The 23,703-nt window shown below is 32.1% G+C and overlaps 1 protein-coding gene across 2 annotated transcripts in view; it reads left to right on the top strand.

Annotated features, from left to right (window-relative positions):
* Positions 1-23,703, top strand: part of AFF4 (ALF transcription elongation factor 4) — a 79,980-nt gene that overhangs the window by 37,705 nt on the left and 18,572 nt on the right. The window contains exons 2-12 of one of the 2 annotated variants that reach the window (XM_051978252.1): positions 1,548-1,640; positions 2,196-2,322; positions 4,561-5,376; positions 7,355-7,399; positions 8,309-8,395; positions 12,507-12,540; positions 14,099-14,147; positions 19,601-19,655; positions 21,078-21,115; positions 21,455-21,617; positions 22,416-23,333. In XM_051978252.1, the coding sequence (XP_051834212.1) occupies positions 2,200-2,322; positions 4,561-5,376; positions 7,355-7,399; positions 8,309-8,395; positions 12,507-12,540; positions 14,099-14,147; positions 19,601-19,655; positions 21,078-21,115; positions 21,455-21,617; positions 22,416-23,333 (2,328 nt within the window). In that variant the 5' untranslated portion in view covers positions 1,548-1,640; positions 2,196-2,199. The remainder of the gene's footprint in view (positions 1-1,547; positions 1,641-2,195; positions 2,323-4,560; positions 5,377-7,354; positions 7,400-8,308; positions 8,396-12,506; positions 12,541-14,098; positions 14,148-19,600; positions 19,656-21,077; positions 21,116-21,454; positions 21,618-22,415; positions 23,334-23,703) is intronic. The other variant, XM_051978251.1, reaches the window with a different exon arrangement.

Raw genomic sequence — 23,703 nt, 5'->3', positions numbered from 1 at the left:
AAAGAAGGAATGTAGGTGGGCCATAGGGCACAAAGAGTTTATTTATACTTCTCCTTCCATCACCTTTGAAATTTTGACCAATTGTTTTTTACTTGCTCATTCCAGGGAAGCTATTTTCTATCTAGACTTAGTGGGTTCACATTGTAATTTCATCAAAGATGGTCATATTTAGATAAGTTTTTAGTATATAACACAGATTCCATGTAATTTGTTTTCAAAGAATATTTTTTTAAACTTTAATCCAGTTCCTGCAGAATTATTATAGATTTTCAATGAAGAATTCAAATTAATTAGGGAATTATATTGGTGTTTTAAGAAATTAGGGGGAAATTTCACTTGTTTTATTGAAATAACTATTCAAAAATATCAAATTAGCGTCTCCTTATTAATTTCTTAGAAAATACCAATAATTCTCGTTCCCATTCTTCAAAAGAAGATAATGAAAATTTTCACAAATAACTTTGATGAAACTTTTAGAATGAAATTTAGTGTAAATGCTGTGATTACATATTAGCATACATTTCAACAAAACAAAGATTCTCAGATGTAGAAATTTTATTTTGGATTTTATTCATGACTAAAACAAAATAAGATAAATTAATCTTTTAACTCGTTTCCTGCTCATCTGCTATTTTAAGAAATTTATAAAAGGTAGCAATTTTTTTTAAAGTTTGATAAGACAACTTTTAGTAAAGCTTCAGAATGTAAAGGAATCAGATAATCAGCAAGCACTTATTAAAGCTGCTGTTTGCTTGGCATTGTGCTAAGAACTGGGAAGACCAAAGAAGTAAAAGACATTTTCTCTGCTTTCAAAAAGTTTATAAATTTTATTTTTGTACAATATCCTAATAGTGTGGCAAGATTTTTGGCTTAAGTATTCACTCAGAAGTTATTGGGTTTTTTTAAAAGGGCATTCTTAATAAATAGTTACATGAAATGTATATATGTGAATAGGATCAAATATTTTGAAATTAATATTTTTGTTTTCAGATATTGGTCCTCTGAGCATTCAATTGAATGTTCTTTTAACTCCCTTATTTTAAGTTTTTTTACTCAAGTCAGTATATTTCTTCTAATAAAACAAAATAGTCATAATTTTCTTATTAGATTAAGTACATAGCATGAGACTAGAATTGCCTGGTCTTTGCCATTAGCGGGGCTGTTCTTAATGAAACCAGGACAAATGGTCTAGGATTTTCAGAGAAGTAGGTTGCGCATAGCCTCCTTTGGTAACCCATTCCAGTTACTCTTTTTAATTATCTCTTTTACCTAAATCCTTTCTGCTGGCTCGCCTTGTTCTGCTCTTAGAAGAAACAGAACATGTCAGACAGCTTTTTAAAGAAATAAAAATGCCCTTTTCCCCTTGAAAGCAAAATTTTCTGTTTTTCAATACATTCTAATGACATTAATCCAAGATAATTTTGAATAAAATTGTTACATTGTCTCCCATTCCCCCAATACCACCCCCAACATGCCTGGATTAGATGCTCCAGTTTTGCCCTTTATTGAAATATTAATTTATTTAGAGCAGAAATGTCGTTTTTTAGGGAATCTAGAACAACAGCAAAGCTGAGGTCAAACTGCCATACAGGATGGACACCAAGGAAGCTGTGTTGGGAACAAAAAGAAATCAAAATAAGGTAGATGAAAAGTAGAGAACAAGCACTGGCCTGTTGGGGACATGGGAAAAAGGGAAGGGGGAGGAGGGAGGAGTATGGGTATAATAATTCAAGTTAGGAGAATATTAAAATGAGGAAATTTCTTAAGAAGAAAACCTAGAAGCATAATAGTAAATGGTGGTAAGTTGGGTTTCACTGGTGCCTTCCTTCATAACTTAGAGAGATCACATTTACAAATTTCCCTTGCTTGATTTATAGTAAACTCCTTTTAACAAATTTACTTATATTAAATTAAAAGTGTGTTGGTGGAGGGGATTGGACAATTTTGGTTATGATTTCATGTGTAAATTATTGCATAAAATTCATTAATAAAACATGTTGCAGTAGTGACTAGATAGAAACAACATTCAGCAATTCATAATCATACTTAGGTAAAGTCCTTTGTATTTGGGAAAGAGGTTGTAATAAGGAACTCTCCAATTTTACGTTCTCGATGGACATATTCGATATAACAGATGTTGTTTTATCTTTTCTTCCTCTTCTGTCCATGATAGAATATTATGTTTTTGTTCATAGCAACATGAACCGTGAAGACCGGAATGTGCTTCGTATGAAAGAAAGGGAAAGGCGAAATCAGGAAATTCATCAGGGTGAAGAAGCCTTCCCACCCAACTCTCCTCTCTTTGCTGAACCATACAAAGTTGTGAGTTTGCCTAATTTTAAACTTGCATCAAAACTAAAATGTAATGGTTCTGTGTTATTTGTTTTTTTTTTTTTTTAACTTGAAAATTTGGTTCATTGTTGTACTTCTGCTTTGTCACTAATTGGCTGTGTGACCTTGAATAAATTCCTTTACTTCTCTGGAACTGATTTTCCTTATCTCTAAAGTGATTTAGTTGGGCTAGATGATCTTTAATGGCCATTAACATTCTAAAACTTCCAACTTTTATATTTTAATTTTAATTTGCAAATACATTTTATTGCTGAATTTTTTAATTGCTTCACAATAAATGTAGTATTATATCACATTTTTGGTCAAAACAGTTGCATGAATCAATGTTTTCATTAATATTTGTAGCATATTGCTAATTGGAACATGTTTCAGTCATTGTACCTTAAAATTTTCTAATTTTTCTAATTTCTAAACTAGTTTTCTAAATTTCAAGGTTCAATGACTTAAGAAACTTACTAAGAAATAGTAAATTTATTAAAAGTATTAATGGGAATGTGACCAATTTTCATCTTGTTCTAAGTAGTTGCACCCCTTAATTTTTCTGCTGAATTTCTTAGATCAAAATTAACAGTCCGTTTTGGCATTTTACTTATAATATATACAACATTGATCAATGTTATCCTTACTAAAATTCTGACTTTTTAAAATTTTGAGAAACTTTAAATATCCTATATTGTTGGTTAGACATCCTTTAATTGCTTTTGGTCTATTTTGTGACTGATTTCAAATCTATGAAACTGTATACGTTCATTGTATAATGGCAATAGTAATATACTAAGATGACAAGGATTTCTTTTCTTGATTTCTCTAGCAAACAGAACAGAAAATTTGGCATTTAAAAATCCAAAAGCAATATACTTGACCAGAGGAGTTGTAGATTTTTCTAAATTTCATCTAGATTTATTGGTATAACGATTTATGTTGCATAAATTTTCTTTCTCCACAAAATGATGTATGTGGGCAAGGGCCAGGGAGAGGAAAAGGCAGAGAATAATTTTGAATAAAATTTTTAAAAGTATTACACTAAAATGAAAAGGTCTAAGACAACAATTTATCATAGAAACAGTTTAGAGATATGCATTTGTTTCTCTCAAATGTTACTTACTGGCAGTTATTTTTTAAAAACTCTGAAATCATTCCTGATGAGTACCAGTACTTTGTGTTCCTTTTTGGTAATGAGATAGTGTTAATTCTGTTTGGACAGTAACTAAAAAAAAATTCCACTTTCTATGAAGTATATCAGAGATACAAATGTATTAGACTGACCAATTCCCTTTTATTTTGTTTTGATTTTGTTTTGTTACCTTAGGTAATTTGTACATTATTGATACTAAAACTTTACTGCATTTTAAAATTAAACTTAAGATGACCAGAATTAATATTTCGAATTATCGTTAATATTTTCTTAAATTTGTAGTTTTTTAAGTTAACTGTTACTATTATGGGGTTTGAATAAGAAATATAGACTGCTATTACTAAATTTTATTCATAATTTTAGCCATAATTGGGGTACCAGGGAACATGACATTCTTAGGGCTGTTTTCATTAGCATTCAAAATATGAACATTGACCAACTGACTAACCTGAATCTTTGTTGAATTGGGAAAATATTCCAGTTGTAACTTGAACCAGAATATTGAATATTAAGGAACATAATTAGGAATATTTTCCTAAACTATCAGAATATGAGCATGGGCTATTTGATTGGCCTAGAGCTTTGATAAGTTAGAGAATGTTAAAGTTGGATGTTTCTGGCTCCCTGATATACGCTTTCCCTCCAACTACTTTGCCAGCAAATAATTAGAGGAAGAGACAAAGCTAGATTGTGTTTGAAAATATCATATGGTGTTTTCATTAGTTTTCCAAACTACGTGCTTCCACTAAAACTACCTCTTTAACCACCAAGGTTTTCTAGCCCCAGCAAAAAAATTCATATCACTGAAATTATTTTTATCCTCTTCTAATCTTCCTTTCTATTAAATTTTAGAGCTTTTAAAGTCTTAGTGACATAAAATATTTGAATGTAAAAATATATTCTTAGAAGAGTCCATTTTCTGTATGTAATGGAATTGGGCTTTGCTTTTATAGTGTCTGGCTTTTGTCAAAGCTAGATTAATCGGGCTTAAAATTTTTCATAATTTTCCTGTTAGAAAATAATTTTAATTATACACTTTATTGTAATTTCATGTCATTTTGTTCTTTGTATAGACTAGCAAAGAAGACAAATTATCTAGTCGTATTCAGAGCATGCTTGGAAACTATGATGACTCCTACGAAATGAAGGATTTTATAGGAGACAGATCTCTACAAAAGCTTGTTGCAATCCCCAAACCTACCATACCATCAACAGCAGATGAAAAACCAAATCCAAGTTTCTTTAGTGAACACAGACATGGTAGCTCTCATCAGAGCAGCAAATGGACACCTGTAGGACCAGCACCTAGCACTTCTTCACAATCACAGAAACGGTCTTCAGGTTTACAGAGTGGACACACTAGCCAACGAACCAGTGGAAGTGGCAGTAACAGCACTAGTGGTGTTGGTCAGAGGCATGATCGTGAATCATACAGTAGTGGTGGTGGTGGTGGTGGTAGTCGTAAAAAAAGCCAGCACGGAACAGAACACTCCAAATCTCGTTCTTCCAGTCCTGGAAAACCACCTGCTGTTTCTTCATTAAGCTCTAGTCATTCCAGAGCTCATGGGAATGATCACCACAGCAAGGAGCAGCGTTCCAAATCACCACGGGACCCAGATGCAACTTGGGACTCACCTTCTCGTGTTCCTTCATTTTCAAGTGGGCAGCACTCCAGCCAGTCTTTTCCACCTTCATTAATGTCAAAGTCAAATTCAATGTTACAGAAACCTACTGCCTATGTAAGACCCATGGATGGACAGGAGTCCATGGAACCAAAGCTAACCTCTGAGCACTACAGCAGCCAATCTCATAGCAACAACATGAGTGAGCTGAAGCCTAGTAGCAAAGCACATCTTACCAAACTGAAAATACCTTCTCAACCATTAGATGTAAGTTTATTATTTACTTAAAGAAATTTGACTTAAGGCAGATGATAGCTATATTTTTAGAACTAGAAGGTCCATGCTTTCATTTTTGAGTTGAGGTAAAGGGATCTTATGGAAAAAGGTTAGCTATTCATTTTGGGAATACTACTGATCCTAAACTAGCTATTTGGGTTTTTGGCAGCAAGAAGTGTTGCATTTTGTTGAATTCTATAGGAAATAGCCCTGTCTAGCTGGAAAACTGATGAAGTGGTAACCATGATTCATTAATAACAGATCTTTTTTCTCTTTTGAATTATATAGATTATATATTATATTTGTACCTGTTCTCCTTTATATGCTAGATTTACATATTCTTTTTTTTTTTTAAATAATTTTTTATTGATAGAACGCATACCAGGGTAATTTTTTACAGCATTATCCCTTGGATTCATTTCTGTTCCGATTTTTCCCCTCCCTTCCTCCACCCCCTCCCCCAGATGGCAAGAGTCCTTTACATGTTGAATGGGTTGCAGTATATCCTAGATACAATATATGTGTGCAGAACTGAATAGTTTTCTTGTTGCACAGGGAGAATTGAATTCAGAAGGTATAAATAACCCGGGAGGAAAAACATAAATGCAAGCAGTTTATATTCATTTCCAGTGTTCTTTCTCTGGGTGTAGCTGCTTCTGTCCATCTTTGATCAATTAAGGCTCTCTTTATCAAAGAGGTCCACTTCTATCAGAATACATCCTCAAACAGAAGATTTACATATTCTAAAGATAAATGTCAGGGCTATCACTACATACCTCAAAACTATTGAAACAACATTTTTTAAGATGCATATAAAAACTTTTTTTTAACAAAATTTTTCTTATGTTTTTTCCAAATACATACAAAGATAGTTTTCAACATTCATCTTTGCAAAGTCTTGTGTTCCAAATTTTTCTCCCTTTCTTTTCCCCTCCCGCCAACCCAAGACAACAAGCAATCCGATAAAGGAGACAACGTTTTAAATTCAAAGTTATTTGTATAGTAACGACAGTTCCAAAATATTCTTCAAAGTTGTTACAGGGATGAACCATAATATTAATAAAATGGTCAATTTTTTGGTTTTCAGGAAAGTTTTAGTATCCAGAAATTTAAAGTATAAAAATTAATTAAATTTGTATTTGAAACAACTATTTATTAAGTAATTGTAAAGATTAAGATCAAAAGAGATGAGAGATTGTGCCTTCTTCTCTTTAATAAAGAGGTGGGTTACTATGAGTACAGAATATTGCATATAAAATAGTTTTCCTCATAAAAGGCTTTTGGAACATACTTCATTGTCAGACTCACTTGATTTGTTGATTAGTTTTTCTAAATAACTTTTCCACTTCATTTGCAAAGGGGTGTTTCTCCAGATAAAAGGAATTCACAGGGAGGTATTCAGAACAGAAGGTGATCTTAAAACAAAAAAGAGCAGGTTTTGTTTGTTTGTTTGTTTTTTTTTTTACCCCAGCTTGTTCATTAAATACTACTTTAAAAGTAAAGCTCCATTTATAATTTTAGTGATCTCTTTAATGGTTGATACCATTTATTTTTCAACTTCCATTTTTACTGTTCTCCTCTAAAATAATATTTGTTGATTTATATGTAATGACTTTAAAATTTGCAAAGATTAAAATTATTTTGCTTTTGTAATCTATATCTCGTGTTTAGTTACAAATTTTCCCTAAAACCATAGGTCCAAAAAGAACTTTATTTCATTCTGTAGGGTTTTTTTTTTTAATTATGTGCTTTTTTACATCAAGATCAACTTTACTTTTGGAGTTTATTTTGCTTATGCTGTACATTGTGGTAGCTAAGCCTTATGTTATCCAAAAAAGTATTTTCCTCAAGATGATAATGTTAAATGGTGTTTTATTTGAATGTGTTTTTGTCTTGTTCCTTTCCTCACTTGTTGAGTATTATTTAATATGTTCACATGAAAAATCATCAGCAATCTTTCTTTTTTTAGGCATCTGCATCTGGTGATGTAAGCTGTGTGGATGAAATTCTTAAAGTAAGTCATCTGATTATTTTGGCTTATGAAAATTATTTATGATTTTGGCTAAAATCAATTACAGTAATAGATTTTTGTCAAAGTTGACATCTTTGTTCTCCATCAGATGGTTTGTTTTAATTACATTTGTTAGGAGTGCTTTACACTTTCCAAAAGAAACCTTCAAATTGACAGTTTTAAAAGCAGGAATAAACATTAATTGTCACTTGACAAGTACAACAGATAGTGTTTTTGAGGTGTAGATCTGGTCCTAATGCTTTGCTAATCATTTAATTTGAGAATAGCATTAAAATCTAATCAAAATAAATTCATGGCCAGGAATTACATTCCTGGGCTATTAGCACTAGTTGTTACTTAGCTTCCTTTTTTTTTTTTTTTTTTTTTTTTTTTTTTTTTTTTTTTCCTCCTGAGGCAATTGAAATTAAGTGACTTAATCAGAGTCACACAGCTAGGAAGTATTAAAGTGTCTGAGGCCAGACTTGAACTCGGGTCCTCCTGACTTCAGGGCTGGTGCTCTATCCATGGTACCACTTGGCTTCTTTTATTAATTAGCAAGTAAAGTCTTTCTTAATTAGCCCACAGTGATTTTTATAGGAGGACTTTTTGCTTATACCACTCATTTGACCTTGGACTTACACATAAATATTAGTCTTACTTAAAATCTTCATTTGCTTGACCTCTTGAACTAGGGTATAGATATGAGGTTGTGTATTTTATTACTGTTCATCTTGGTAATGTTTTGCACATAATAAAGAGATATGGATAACTAGATGTATTTTCTAGTTGGACCATGTGCAAGTACATGCAACAGTTATAGGAAAAAGTTAGACAAATAAAAATATTGCTTTTGGTGGTTTGCTTTTTTTATATTTGACTTGGTTGTAAATTAATTATAATAATTCATTTTAGGAGATGACCCATTCATGGCCACCCCCCTTAACTGCAATTCATACACCATGCAAAACAGAGCCTTCTAAATTTCCTTTTCCAACTAAAGTGAGTAAACAAAATTACTTTCATGCTATAAACAATTTCTAAATGTCTTTAGTAAAGTTATGAAGATATATAAATGTGGCTTATTCAGTTCTGAAAATAAATTTTGGACTCATAAGTTATCATTAATGACTCCTGCATGCTTAATCTTCTTAATAATTGCTTTTTATAGAACACAATTCTATTTCTTTTCTTTGTCTTCACTTTCATTGAAGTTCCAGTTTTTTGCCATCTACTGAAACTGAAAGTTCTAAAAATCAAACATCTTTTCTATGCTGCTAATAATATTGACATTTTTTTTTTTACCCCAAATATATTTCTTTAGATAGCTGTGTATTTGGGATAATTTAATGTTTGGGACCATTCAAGGAATCAGAAATAAAATATATGCAGAATTCCATATCACATATCAACTTTTCTGAAATTCAAATTCACTTGTTTTCCTGATCACAAACTATAGGAATGGTGAGAAATGAGGGTAAGATTTCTGGTTAGAACAAGGCCTTGGACAGAGTTTTAATGTGCCAAGCTGAGGAATTTGTATTTTATCCTAGTGGCAGAAAGAAGCCAGAGCTACTGAAGATTTTTGAGCAGGAGAGTAACATGGATCCCAATAGTGTTTTAAGATTATTTTGGCAGCTGTAACTAAAAACAGGGCAACCAGGGGGTTGTAGAGAGAAGGGAACATTTATTAATCCCCTTCCTTGTTCCAGGAGCTATGCTCAGCACCTACAAATATTATTTCATTTGATCCTCACAACAGTCCATACTAGATTCCCATTTTATATTTGAGAAAACTGAAGAAGATAGAGATTAAAAGTTACTTTGCTAAAGTCACAAATAGCTTATGAGGTTAAATTTGAACTCAGGACTAGAGCTCTACCCACTGAGCCACCTAGTGCCACTATGGGAAGAGGAAAATATGATAAATTGAAATGAGTTTACAGACTTGGAGGTGGGGAGGAATAGTGCTCTTACAGGAGAGATGTTTCTCCACAAGAGAGAAGTGGAGGGCAAAGTATGGCGAAATGATTTTAATTTTTGACTTGTTTGAGATTTTAAAGGAGTGCCCAACGTGCAGTTAGAAATTCAATATTCAATTTCAGGAGAGAGATTTAGGACTTTACACATGTAGCTTTAAAAATCATTTGAAAAACACTGCTTACTGATACGAGAGAAAATAAGGAAGAAAAAAGGCCTAGAATTGAGCTTCAGCAAAAAAATCCCCAAAAAACAAAACATAGTAGATACTTAATAATTGCTGGTTGACTTGGGAATGTGAACAAAAGATGTATGCCTATAAAGAATTTTTTGTTACTGTATCAAATAGAACCAGCAAACTAGAGTACGCATGAAATTTGCAACTGAAAGAACAAAAATAAATTGAAAATATATACTATGTATTTATAATATCCAAACTTGCCCCCAAAGAAGAGAAATGAAATATATTCTTATTTCTTAATTTTTTTATAAAAAATTAAAATATATTCTTAATGTCTTATTTACAGAAGTAGGATATTAAAGAGTTGTGAAACTGCATATACTGGTAAGCTAGGTTGATGTATTGGTTAGTTTTACTGAACTTTTTTCTCTTTTAAGGGACAGATTTCTGAAGAGTGGAAAAAAATATTAGGGAAAGTAAGTTAATTTAAAAACAAAAATCAGTTAAAAAATTTTTTTTAAATACTTGCCAAAAATTGAGAGCAATGACCACTTGAGAGAAAAACTTTAAAATTACATCACAGATTACAAAGGCAATACTATAACATTTTTGACATATGACTAAAGTAGTCCTTAGTGGCAGATTTATATTTTTGTACACATATTAATGAAAGAGTAAACTAATGAATCAAAAAATTGGGCTAAGTTCCAGTGATCTTCTGGTAAAGAGAGTCATCTGTACCCAGAGAGAGGACTATGAGGACTGAGTGTGGATCACAACATAGTATTTTCATTTTTTTTTCCTTCTTGATCTGATTTTTCTTGTGTAGCATGATAATTGTAGAAATATGTATGGAAAAATTGAATATGTTTAACATATTGGATTACTTGACCTCTGAAGTTGAGGATGGGGGAAGGGAGGGGAAAATTTTTTTGGAACACAAGATTTTGCACAAGAGTGAATGTTGAAAATTATGCATGTGTTTTAAAAATAAAAAGCTTTAAACAACAACAACAAAAATTGGGCTAAAAAGAAATCGACTACAAAGAGAATTACAGTTCTCTTCATAGAGAATTACAATTTAACAGGTTTGATTTTTTTAAATTGAAATAATAAAGTAAAAATTGAGTTTTTGAAAATATATAAATTGATTAAATTAATTAAAAGAACAAATTTTAAAATTAATGAGAAAAGAGCAATTATAGTAATTGGAGAATTAATAAAATAATAAGCTATTACTGGAAATCTGAGTGACATAGATGAATACAGAAATATAAAACTAGAACAAAATTTAAAAACAACCCAAATAACCTGCCACTTTGAGTATGACAAATCACTTAACTTTTTTAGACCATGATGTTGTCATCCATAAAATAAAGGAATTGGACTAGATGACCTGAAGATCCAGCTAAGACTTCCAAGATTAATACTGCAAATTAACTGTTACAGAAGAAAATGCTTTTATGACTAGTATTGAACTTATTAGCAAATTCTATCAAGCATTTAGAGGACAAAAACAAAATAGTTTTCAAAAATAGAGAAAAGCCAGACTCTAAGAAGAAATTTCTTCTATGGAACATAGATGATCTTGATATTCAAACCACAGCACCTCAGAGAACAAGTACTCTATACTACTATCACTAATAATCATTGATATAAAATGGAGTTTTTATATGTCAATTTAAATAGAATACTGGCAGATTTTAGTAGTTTATTCCAGAAGTTTTTCTTCTTTTTCTTTTTTAAATTTTATCATGTGTTTAATTTATCATCTCCTACTTCTCCTTTCACATACAAAATCTTAGGAACACAAAAGCTTCTTATATCTATAAAATTCACTTCCTAACTATATTTCACTTTTCAATCCATTAGTTTGGCACCAAATTCCACTACCTTACTGAAATTATTCTCTCTAAAGTGAAAAATGATCTCTTCAATCCCAAGGCTAATGGTATTTTCTAATTCCTCATTATTCTTGTCCCTTTTTGCAGCTTTGAAACTCATTGAGTAGCCTCTTCTCCTGAATACTCTCTCTTCTTTTGAATTCCAAGATACTACTTTCATTTTTCTTACTGCTATTCTAACTGCTGCTGCTTAGTTTCAATTGCTGTTTCATCTGTGTTACTCTTTAATCATAAGTGTACCTAAAAGATCTTATTCTATCTTCTCATCCCCCAAATGATGTTATATGGAGCTGGGTTTATAAAAATACAGGAATTTGGAGGGGATTCTTGACGCTATAAGCTGTGGAGTTATTCTTGGTGATGGGAGACATACAGTGTTGCAAAGCACTGTGTTTAATTCTTTTTGGTGACAACAATCAAACTTCTATGAATTCTATAAATATTTAGACCAATATATTTTGCTGTAATGTTTTTTTTTTAATAATAACTTTATATTGACAGAATCCATGCCAGGGTAATTTTTTTACAACATTATCCCTTGCACTCGCTTCTGTTCCGATTTTCCCCCCTCCCTCCCTTCGCCCCCTTCCCTAGATGGCAAGCAGTCCTATATATGTTAGATATGTTGCAGTATGTCCTAGATTGCTGTAATGGTTTTAATTTGAATGTATTAGCATAAGGAAACCACTCCTTTTTCATTGAGGGTAATGAGTTAAGACAGGAGCAACATTGTAATATGTAATGTTAGTGACTAGTAAAGAAAGAAGAGCACATTTAAATGATTCAGAATGTTGCTGTTTGGCAAAGGAAAAGTTCATAATTGGCCACAAAGTTGCGTTGGCTAATAAGCTGAAATAGTTAGGTGAACAGAATATTAAATTATAAGTGATTAACTTTTTTACCTTATTATATAACTATAAAAAACATAATAGTACTCCAAGATAAGTTATCTGGAACAAGGTAGTTTGATTTGACATCAGTTTCTCAAATGAATATTTCAATTTTCTTTTGATATTATTGTAATATAATTTTCTTTTTGCATTTTTAGGAATCTCAGTCAAATTTTGGCTCTGGAGAACAGAGTAAGTATTTCTGTTACTTTGGTTCTCAAATTAAACAGACAAATGTGTATTTTGTGCTTTGAGTTGGTGACACATAAGATCTAGGCCTTCCCCTAATATAATAATCCTTTAATCTTGTAAGAGTGATAAACATATACGTAGAAAAAATATAAATACAAGTTAAGTTATAAGGGAATTAGAGTAGTATGAAAGATAGGAAGGTGGCATGGGGGAATCAAAAATGAGTTCGTACCTAGAAAGTTACTCTTTGAATAAGCTGCCTGGTTAGTTTCCTTTATAAAATCAAGTACCCTTTAAGATATGCCTACTTTGTTTTTTATCTTTTAGTTGATGAGTTGCTTTATAATAAGATATTTGGAATACTTAGTTTTACTTACAAAGCTAAATTTCTTAGGTCACTACTGACCTCATTTAACATATTCATCATGTTCAAATAAATTTCTGACCCATAAATCAACATGAAAGATTTCCAAGCTATGTTTAACAGAAAATACATAAGTGGATTTTGTGTATCTCTAATCATCTTTTCCTAACTATGAAAACAACATAAGACTTTGCTGGAATATTCCCTGAAGTTTTTAGTACCCTTTTCCCCCCTTCCATCTTAAGCTTTTTCCCAGCCTTTTCCTGTATCTGTCCAAATTTCAAAACTATTTTCAGGATTCTAAATTAAACTAGCAGTTGTCACTACCAACATTAGATTTTTACCTAATATTAGAGGAAAAAGAGATTTTATTTACACCCAGACCAAGATCTTTAGATGGACTGTAGGACCCTAAAAAAACCATTGCATGGCGATTGTATTTGCTAAGCAAAATATATAAAGATATGCTACTGAGGATACTGTCAATGAGTGAAGATTTTAGATCATAAAATCTCAGAGTTGGAAGGAAACTCAGCCATTTAATTTGATGCTTCTCATTTTAACAAATGAGAAAACGGAAGACCACAGTGAGGAAGAGACTTGCCTATATTCAGAGAGCTTGTAATTGGAGAAAGAAAGTTTTGAACTGAGGTGCTCTCATTCTATTTATAATGAGCTCCCTAAAATGAACTGCCTTCCAGATATTGATCTTTTTGTTTAGGATTAAGGGCACAAGGGCAAAACATTGTGTTGGTGTGAATTCCATTGTGGCCTGATACCATGAGCAATAACTATTCCATTAAGTACAATCGGTGATTAATTTGGGATTGTATTTTCAGGCATGGAATTATATAACTATAACACGGATTTAGGCTTAATTCTACTAAAATTCAGGAGTCATTTTAAACTTTCCAGTTAAACATTGCAAACTAATCTCACTTTACATTCATAGTTAAAGATGCTTTTCTTGATATTGAAAGTTATTGATATTATGTCAGTCAAAAAGGATTTTTTTTTTTCTGTTACTATTGCTATTCAATGATATAGTAAAACAGACAGGGTAGTCTAAGAAAACTGAGGTTGTCTTGAGTCAGCTGTATTACCATTTAAATCCTCTCAGTTATTCTCATTAAATGTTATTACAGTTGTTTCTCAAACTGTCAGTTACTTATTTGACCCATCTCTTTATTCTAGAAAGATACAATCCTTCATCTAAAACTTCAAATGGGCATCAGTCCAAATCGTAAGTTAATTTCATAATTATTTTTAGTTTTTAGAGTTCCTTTGTTTAGAGCTTATTAATCTATATAGTTTGAGAATTTAGGACAAAATTTTAGAAATGTTATCTTTTTAGATTTGGAATAATTTTTCTTAATTTTTTTTGTGATTGTATAGTAAGTATTAAAATGTCCTTTAAAAGTATGATCAATGCTTATAAGATCTATGAGACAACTGATGATGTTTTAGTATACAACAGAGAAAGAAAAAGAGAGAGGGAGACTGACTAAAAATGTGTTCTACTGATCATTTATTGAATCTGATTAAGACAGGAGAAACTAAATCAGTGTAATTCATCATTGCTGCAGAAGAACAGCTTATAGTCACATTTGTATTTATCATAGGTCCTTTTTAATCATCTTCATGTATGAAGAGCTTTGAGTTCTATCTTATACATAACATGCTGAACATATGTATTAAGATTTTTAGCAGTCTAGTCAAGAAAGTTAAACATTTGATATACAGGCATGGAGAAAATTGATACTGAATATAATTATATATCATACTCTGTACCAAATGTTTAGGAAACTTGGATGAAGAAGTCAGGAAATTTTCTTAAGGCTGTCTTGGAACTCAAAGCAATATAATACACTAAGAAGAAGGTCATTCAGACAATTTGTCTCATTTTTATGCTCAAATCTAGCCATCAAGGAAGTACTGTTTAGTTGGCATGATGAATAAGGCTCTGAACTGAGATCAGATTTACCAATACAGGTGTGAAGAGAAGTGTAAGCAATCATAATAAAAGAATTCTTTTCCCATTGACTATTTATTGAAATATAATCCCAGGAACAGAAACCATTACAAAATGAGAATTCTGGTAAATGAAGCCTTCAATTAAGTGAACATTTATTGAGGAACTATACTACATGCCAGGGATACAAAGACATAAATGAATTGCGAATGAGGGAGAACAGAAACAACTAGAGAGATTAGTAAAGATCTTTAGGTAGAGGTAATAAAGGAAGTGTTCCACTTAAGTAGGACGGGTCATGTAAAGACATACAAGAACAGCAAGTATATGTTGTATTGGAACATAAAATATGTGTTTAGGAATTAATTGGAAATCATTTTGGAAAGATAGTGTAGATCCATGTTAGGAAGGGCTTTAAATACCAAAGATAGGAAGTTGCATTTTATTTTAGGGAGGTACTGACATGATCATATGTGTTTTAAAAATGTACTTTGACAGCTGTGAGAGGACAAACTAAAGAGGGGGGAATATGCAGACCAGTTAAGAAGCTATTGCAATAGTCCAAGGAGAGAGGTTGTAAAGATGTGAACTTGCAGCATAAATTTATAAGAGGAAAGAAGGGAATAGATAGATATCAGAGGTAGAATCTAGAAGATTTGAGATCAGATTGATTATGAATGGGGAAGGATAGAGAAGAGTTGATAATTGTTCTCATGGTTGCCTACCTGGGTGATATAAAATAATTATTTGAGATTCCCTTAGTTTTGGAACCCTTTTCTTCACAAATGCAATGACCATTCTGCTATCTTTGCTTCCCTTAAGTTTTAAATGTTGAAAGAGTTTAAATATTTGACTACTCTTTTCATTTTTCCTCATATACTTGAGTATGGAAGTACTTTTGTTTTATTGGTTGTCATGGCCAGTCTACTAGTTTTCTATATTTAAATAAGTTGTGTTGGACCTTGGGCAGCAGAAATATTACAGAAACATACATCAGCAATGACAGTGGCAGAAGAGGGAAATGGAGGAGGGAGAATACTATAAATTATGTGGATTTTTAGCATGGTCTACAAACATTAATTTAACCCGTATTACTCTAAATATTAGATCTTTAGCAAATAACCAACCATTTCTAATTTTTTTTAAACATTGTTGCTATAAATGAAACCAGAAAATATAAAAGTGTTACAGCTAAATAGAAGGATAACTCAAAGATTCTCCTTGGAGACATTTCTTTGTCACCAAAAAATCCCTTGTTATATATCAAGAATACTGCCCAGATATGTAAACAAATGTGAAAATCAAATCCACTATTCACTTTCTGAAAGAAAAATGCTACTTCCAAAATCCAGAATTAAAATTTTAAAAATAATATAAGCAGCCAGAAAAAGAATTTATCAAGAAACCACAATTTAGATTGTTCAAAATTTATGAGCTTTCACTGAAATGGAGTGTTAAATATGAAATTAGATATTCTCAAAGACAAAAGTCTACAATCAGGAATAACTTATCCATGAAAATTTAGTTGCTCTATAGGGAAAAAAGAAGCAACTCCAGTAAAATAGAGGATTTTTCAAATATTCCTGGTGAGAAGGAAAAAACAACAAACTAGAGCTGAAAAGAAAGTTGGAAGTGTAAATCTGGAAGTCAGGGAGAAAAAGTTGGCTACAAATAAATAGTCAGAAGGCATTTTATAAAAACTTAATAATTCCAGATGTTAAAAATATTCTTTAAGAATCATATCGCCAGTTAGGTGGTGCAGTGGATAGAGCACCAGCCCTGAAGTCAGGAGGACCTGAATTCAAATATGGTCTCAGACACTTCCTGGCTGTGTGACCCTGGGCAAGTCAATTAACCCCAATTGCCTCAGCAAAAAAAAAAAAAAAAAAAAAAAAAAAAAAAAAAAAAAAATCTTAATATCAAGAAAAGCTATAGAGGTAGTCATTTGAGACAGACAACCTATAAATAATACTGTTAAGTTTTGAAGTTGTTATGAGGCAAAAAAGAAGGGAAACACTCCATTTGTTCAGGCCCATATTACTTTTTGCTTTGATTATTACAGTGACTTCTCCCCATTCCTGGTCTTCTTCCATACTACTTGTGACTTAAGTAACTTTTCTAAGTGCAAATATAACTATGTCATTCCCTTACTTAGTGGCTCCATATTGACCTTAGGACAAAATATTATTTCATCTTTGTCATCCTTTTAAAAATGTCCTTTTATATATGTTTTATAATATTCATTCTTAGTATAATAGCACATAGATGTAATTTATAAGGATAGGGACTAGATCTGGAATTTCATTAGTATGAAAAAATACTAGAAGAAATTCCTCACAATGCAGGTGCCAGTTTATCAATAATTAAATATATTCATTTTAGGGGTTCATGCCCAATTTTTTTTTTTTTACTGATACTAACCACCAAAAAAGGCATTCACTAACTAATAGGTATGTCACCTTCTCTTCTGGACCTCAATTTCAAAAATTCAAAGGTTAGATGACATCCCTGAGGTCACAGAAGTGAGTGACAAAGCCTATGTTGAAGTAGACATTTATTCTAAGTATATGAGAAAATTTAGTTTAGAAAGAAGAAAAGAAGGATTATAAGACTGCTTACTTGTAAGTTTTTTGCCTGGAGTTAATGAGTACTTTTTTTTCCCCAGGAAGAGTTACATAACATGGATGTAAACAGTGATCTTCACTCCTCTTCCCCCCCCCCCCAAAAAAAAAAAAAAAAAAAAAAGAAATTGTGACTGGATTTTACCATATGGGAAATGATTTATTAATATGTTATTTCTGAATCACTCATTTATATGCAGTGATACCATCAACTAATTAGAGCAAAAATTAATACCAGTGCCAAGTTAAAAGAAAAAAGAAAAGAAAACCTAAATGGAATTCAAACTTATAAATGTCTTCATAACAATAAATATCATGCTTTCTTATAGAAGCATGATCTTATATAATAAAACATTGTAAATAAAGGAAGACCAAAAAAACCCAAGGAAACTCTCTTAGCCAGAAAACTTTGCTCTATACAGTAGGTATAGGTCTTTGACCTATACAGTAGGTATAGCTCTTTTATAATTATAGACTCATCTGCAATACAAAAGTCTATTACTTCCTTAGTGTGCTGATATATTCAGTAAGGAAATGGAAATGAGACTTAAGAAAATGAAGTTAAGCATGTATTGGTCAACCTGCCATCTCGGGGAAGGGGTAGGGGAAAGGAGGGAAAAAGTTGGAACAAAAGGATTTGCAACTGTCAGTGCTGAAAAATTACCTATGCATATATCTTGTAAATAAAAAGCTATAATAATAATAAGAAGAAGAAGATGAAAATAATGAAGTTAAGAGCTATTAGATCAAACCAAGTGCCATGTAAGAAAACTCTTTGCTGGATACAGCATAATTTTGAAAACATTGTCAGAACTGAAAGACGAAACAGTCAAAATGATTGGGGAAAATAACCACTAAAAAGATAGCTGCCTAATAACCCATACAGGAGAATAAAGTAATTATTATAATGAACAAATAGTCTATATATAATTGAGGGAAAATAAAATATTACTTAAAAAAATAAGTAATAGCTAACATTCATATAGCACTGATGGACGTTCTATATTACAGTGTTTTCAGTCATTCTGTACTGCTCTTAGCTATATCTATATTTTAGTACCAGCAGTTTCCAGTGCTGCTCTATGGCTGTAATTCACAGAACTCCATAGTATCAAAAAAAAAAAAAAATCATTATTGCAATGGAGAGATCATTGTATTACTACGGCATATTACCAACAGTGATTTGTAAGAAACATAAAAGGTATTTTCCAAGAAATAAGTGTCCAGAAAAGGAGTTGGATTGGTCATTTAGCAGAAATAAGGAATAATAGATGGATAGTCAAAGCACTTTACTTTGGTATCCTTTAAATGTTAATAAGACCTGTAAGAAAATCTCTAGCATGTGAGGGTAGGATGAATAGTTAATAGCGTACTATCAAATGGAAAGAATTGCACAGAATGAGGGACTGTTTGATGGATTACATATGGTTAGAGGAAGTACCCATATTAAAGAGAAGTATTGAAGTTTAGAACTATTCAGAAGAATAATTACCAGTTATTGAATACACATCCCTTGGTAAATAGTCAGGGATTCTTACCTTCATATGTAATTCATATACAATATGGAACAAAATCCCTTGTTCTTTGTTACAGGTTAGATAAATTAGAATATTGATTGGTGAGAATGAACCTTGAATTTTACAAATGATTGAATATATCTGCCTCCAGATTTGGCAAGAAGGAGAAGGAAATCATAGCTAGATGTTTTTGTCTGCTTGTTTTCTCTGTATATGTAATTGTTTTGGGGAAGACTCCCAGTAAGCAGTTGTGGGTGATTCTTGCAAATTGTGAATATAATTGGACTAAATAATCTTAAAGGTCCCTTCTAATATCAAGTCAATGAATTTATGGTATTGTTTTGTATAATACTTTTAACAATTTTACTTCATTGATATTAAGAAGTTCTTGTAGAAAAAATTAGTGATCATAAAAATGGTTGAAATTATTCCTTCTTTCTTATTTCTTAATTCCAGCCAGAATAAGACTTGCCTGTCATTGGTTTCACCAGTGATTAAGTCTAATATAATTGGTAGATATTAAATGTCTAACATGCTATTATAGAATATTTTGAAAAACCCTAACCTCTTTTTTTTTTCCCTCTAGTATGTTAAAGGATGATTTAAAACTTAGCAGCAGTGAAGATAGTGATGGAGAGCAGGTAGGTAATTTCAAATCTTGCCAGTGTTAAAAAGTTAAATAACAGAGTTTGGTTGTCTATTGTTGTAGTAGAAGTGGTAGAAAGAGGAATCCTTAATGTTTGTATATAGCACCGTGTATGTCAATTAATAAGCATTTTATTATGTGGTGAGGTCAGAAAATAAGCATTTATATAGTGTCTGCCATATGTCTAGCACTATGTAGTGCTCTTACTTTTGACGGTTTGGGTTATCATAATATGCTGGGAACTTTTGTCTCCTACTATCACTCTATTAAGAACTTTACCCAAATATTACCCCATCTGACCAACTATGTGGCAGGCAACTGTGCTACGAGATACAGAGACAAAAATGAAATATTCTATGCTCTCAAAGAACTTACAGCAATTAATTCTTTTTTTTTTTAATTATTTTTTTGTTGAGGCAATTGAGATTAAGTGACTTGCAAGAGTCACACAGCTAGGAAGTATTAAGTATCTAAGGTCAGATTTGAACTCAGTTCCTCCTGACTTCAGGGCTGGTGCTCTAACCACTGTGCCACCTAGCTATCCCATAATAGTTCATTCTTAATTGTTAAAATAAAGATTCATATTAAAAAAATTTTTTTAAAACTATTGCATTCTGACTGAGGGAAATTCTGGTTTCTTATCTCTTAACTGGACAAGATTAGCTTGTCTTAAAATAAAATATGGTTTGCTTGATGTTATACTCAAAATAATATGTGAGGATGCATGAATTAGGAGAATTTTTCAGGAAAGAATTAAGTGGCCTCTCTTGGTTGCTTTCTTAGCGAACATTTCCCTGGTTTTTTATTCTTTGTCAGTATTGGCTAAATGTCTTCTGGAATTCCTTTTCCTTTCTTCTCATCACCCCCTCCCCAAACAAACAAACATGAAGAGCTTAGGGTAATTTGGTCTTCCCTTTACTTTATTAATACATTTTAGTCTCTTATAAAGTTTCCTGATAGTAAGAGCATCTAATTTTTTTCCCCCTTAAAATGGGACAAGTCTATCCTGAAGAGTTGGGGGTAACACTTACAATTTTTAAAAAGGCCACCATTCCCTTTAGGTACTAAAACAATCCAAATCTTCACTATCATTACCTGTTTTTTATTTATTTTGGGCCCAGTAGAGTCCAGTCCCTCCTTTTTAGTAGGGATAGTTCTCAGCATGAGAAATACACTATTATATTTATGGCAAAATATTCATACAGATGAATTTAATTTTTTGAAGATGCCTTTTTCTACACTGAATCTGTACCAGTTAGGAAGATGATAATTATGATACAGATTCCTCAGTGAAAGGAAGTATTGGGAATTTATTGCAAAGATAAATTGATAATGCCTTTCATTATGATTTAGCATGTTGATATTCAGTTTGTAGAATAATAAATGTGTTTCATGAATTATTATACTTTAATTATAGGATTGTGATAAAACTGTGCCAAGAAGTACACCGGGAAGGTAGGCATTGATGTGTGTTTGGGATGAAAGTGTGATATAATTATACTTAGATATTTATGTAATTGCTTATATGTATAATATGTACATTCTGGGTGTGAGTACATTATAAAATAGCTTCAGAAACCTTTGGATATAAAGACGTAAGTTGTGTATAGCTTTGGGGCATGGCAGCTTTGCACAAAAACGTTTTATTTGATTTGATTCAGGCAGAAACACTTTACAAAATAGTTAATAATTAGGAAGTATTTGAACTTTAATAAATTTTGTTAGTTTAAGAAAGCTATGTTCATTTCTTCATTGAGATAAAGTTTAAATTTTATTTTTTTTTTTTTATATAAGTAATTCTGAACCTTCACACCACAATAGCGAAGGAGCAGATAATTCCAGGGATGACTCAAGTAGCCATAGTGGATCTGAAAGCAGCTCTGGATCTGACTCGGAGAGTGAAAGTAGTTCCAGTGACAGTGAAGCCAATGAGCCATCACAGAGTGCATCTCCTGAGGTAAGGTGAAGGTAGTCCTTAGTCTGAGCTGACCTTCATGGGCTGCTGAGAGTTAGGATTAATTGGAAGGAGCAAATCTGAAACTAACAGTATGAAGAAAAATACTCTGTGCATTCTTGACTATCCAAGCTGAAGTTGTCCACTATAATTACAGGAAAGCTGCATGATGAGGGAAGTAGGAAAATTTTGTAAAAAAGATAATTATTTTTCCTGCTTCTTGTTATCCTTGTTTCTGGTCTATAGCATCCTTGGTTTTTTTGAATTGATATTGTAAATCACTTAAAATATAATTTTTCTTTAGGCTTATAACTTCAGTTTGCATAATTTCAGTTTTAAGTCCCCAAGGATCTTAGGGCAAGAAATAAGAAAATCTAAGTATAATTTTGTTACTAAATTTTATTGAATATGCTGGTGAAGTTTCATCCATTGTGTATGACTTTGATCATGGGATTTTCCACCACTCAAGGCTATTAAATATTAATTGTTTGTATTCAGTTCAATATTGCTTTTGGACTTTGATGATTAATGGGAATATTGGCCACTTAAGAATCCATATATGGCATTTAGCTTTTCACTAAAGTTATCAGAATTCCAAGTCAAAATGTTGAATTATTGGGATTGGGGATTGGGAAGGAGAAAAGGGGGAGGTGAAAGGATAGTGTCCTTTCTTGAAACTGCCAATTAATTTCTGAATGGGATTGAGCATTTATACCATACTCTTAATTTAAATCTAATTTCTTTAGGAAGATAAAGAGGAGTAAATTTAATATAGAAATGACATTCTGTTTTCTTTTTCAGCCTGAACCACCACCAACAAATAAATGGCAACTTGATAATTGGTTAAATAAAGTGAATCCACATAAAGTGTCACCAGCTTCTTCTGTAGATAGTAATATTCCATCTTCTCAAGGTTATAAAAAGGAAGGTCGGGAACAAGGACCAGGAAGTGGCTATATTGAACAAAATGGACCTAAAGAATCCAATTCTTCTACTCCTGGACGAGATTCCAAAACTATTCAAAAAGGATCAGAGAGTGGTCGTGGGAGACAAAAGTCCCCAGCACAGAGTGATAACACTACACAACGAAGAACTGTAGGAAAAAAACAACCCAAAAAAACGGAGAAGGCAGGTGTAGAAGAGCCTCGAGGGGGCTTAAAAATAGAAAGTGAAACCCCTGTAGACATGACAACAAGTATGCCCTCTAACAGGCACAAGGCAGCCACAAAAGGCTCAAGAAAACCCAATATAAAAAAGGAGCCCAAATCTTCCCCTAGGTCAACAACAGAAAAAAAGAAATACAAGTCAACAAATAAGCCTTCACAAAAATCTAGAGAAATCATAGAAACAGATACTTCTTCCTCTGATTCTGATGAAAGTGAGGGCCTTTTTCCTTCTTCACAAACTCCTAAGTATCCTGAAAGCAACAGAACTCCTGTTAAACCCTCCTCAGTAGAGGAGGAAGATAGCTTTTTTCGGCCAAGAATGTTCTCTCCTATGGAAGAGAAGGAACTTCTTTCCCCACTTAGTGATCCTGATGACAGGTATCCACTTATTGTCAAGATTGACCTGAATCTCTTGTCAAGAATACCAGGGAAGCCTTATAAAGAAATGGAGCCCCCCAAAGTAGAAAAGAAAAATGTGCCTGAGAAGCACACAAGAGAGCCTCAAAAACAAGTCTCAGATAAAGGTTCCACCAAGGGGAAGAGGAAACATAAGGTTTGTAAAGCTTATAAGAAAGCCTTTTTCAATCTTAAGTAATTAAATTAATATGCATTAACAATGGCTAAGCTAATGTCTATGTGATAAAAGTAAGAAGTCTAAGTCTCAAAGTAGTAGGTTTGAATTTCAACAGGAAGAATTTCTAAAAGCCGAACTTGCTATTAAGCATGGTATTCGCTTGCACTGAAAGGTCATTTATATCTGCCTGGCTATAGTTGGAGTGACAAAGAAAAGAAGAGTAAATGGAATTATTAGTTTGCAGGTACATAGTTTTGTGTTCCTAGGACCACATTGCTTACTCAGTGTATGTTAAAATGGATTTTCACTAGACTCTCTTCCTTTTTCAGTTACATATACTACTTTGTTG

This window comes from Antechinus flavipes, chromosome 2 (assembly GCF_016432865.1).
Source record: "Antechinus flavipes isolate AdamAnt ecotype Samford, QLD, Australia chromosome 2, AdamAnt_v2, whole genome shotgun sequence".
Lineage (NCBI taxonomy): Eukaryota > Metazoa > Chordata > Mammalia > Dasyuromorphia > Dasyuridae > Antechinus > Antechinus flavipes.
The sequence above is the reverse complement of the archived record's forward strand: the minus strand, read 5'-3'. Positions and strand labels throughout refer to the sequence as shown.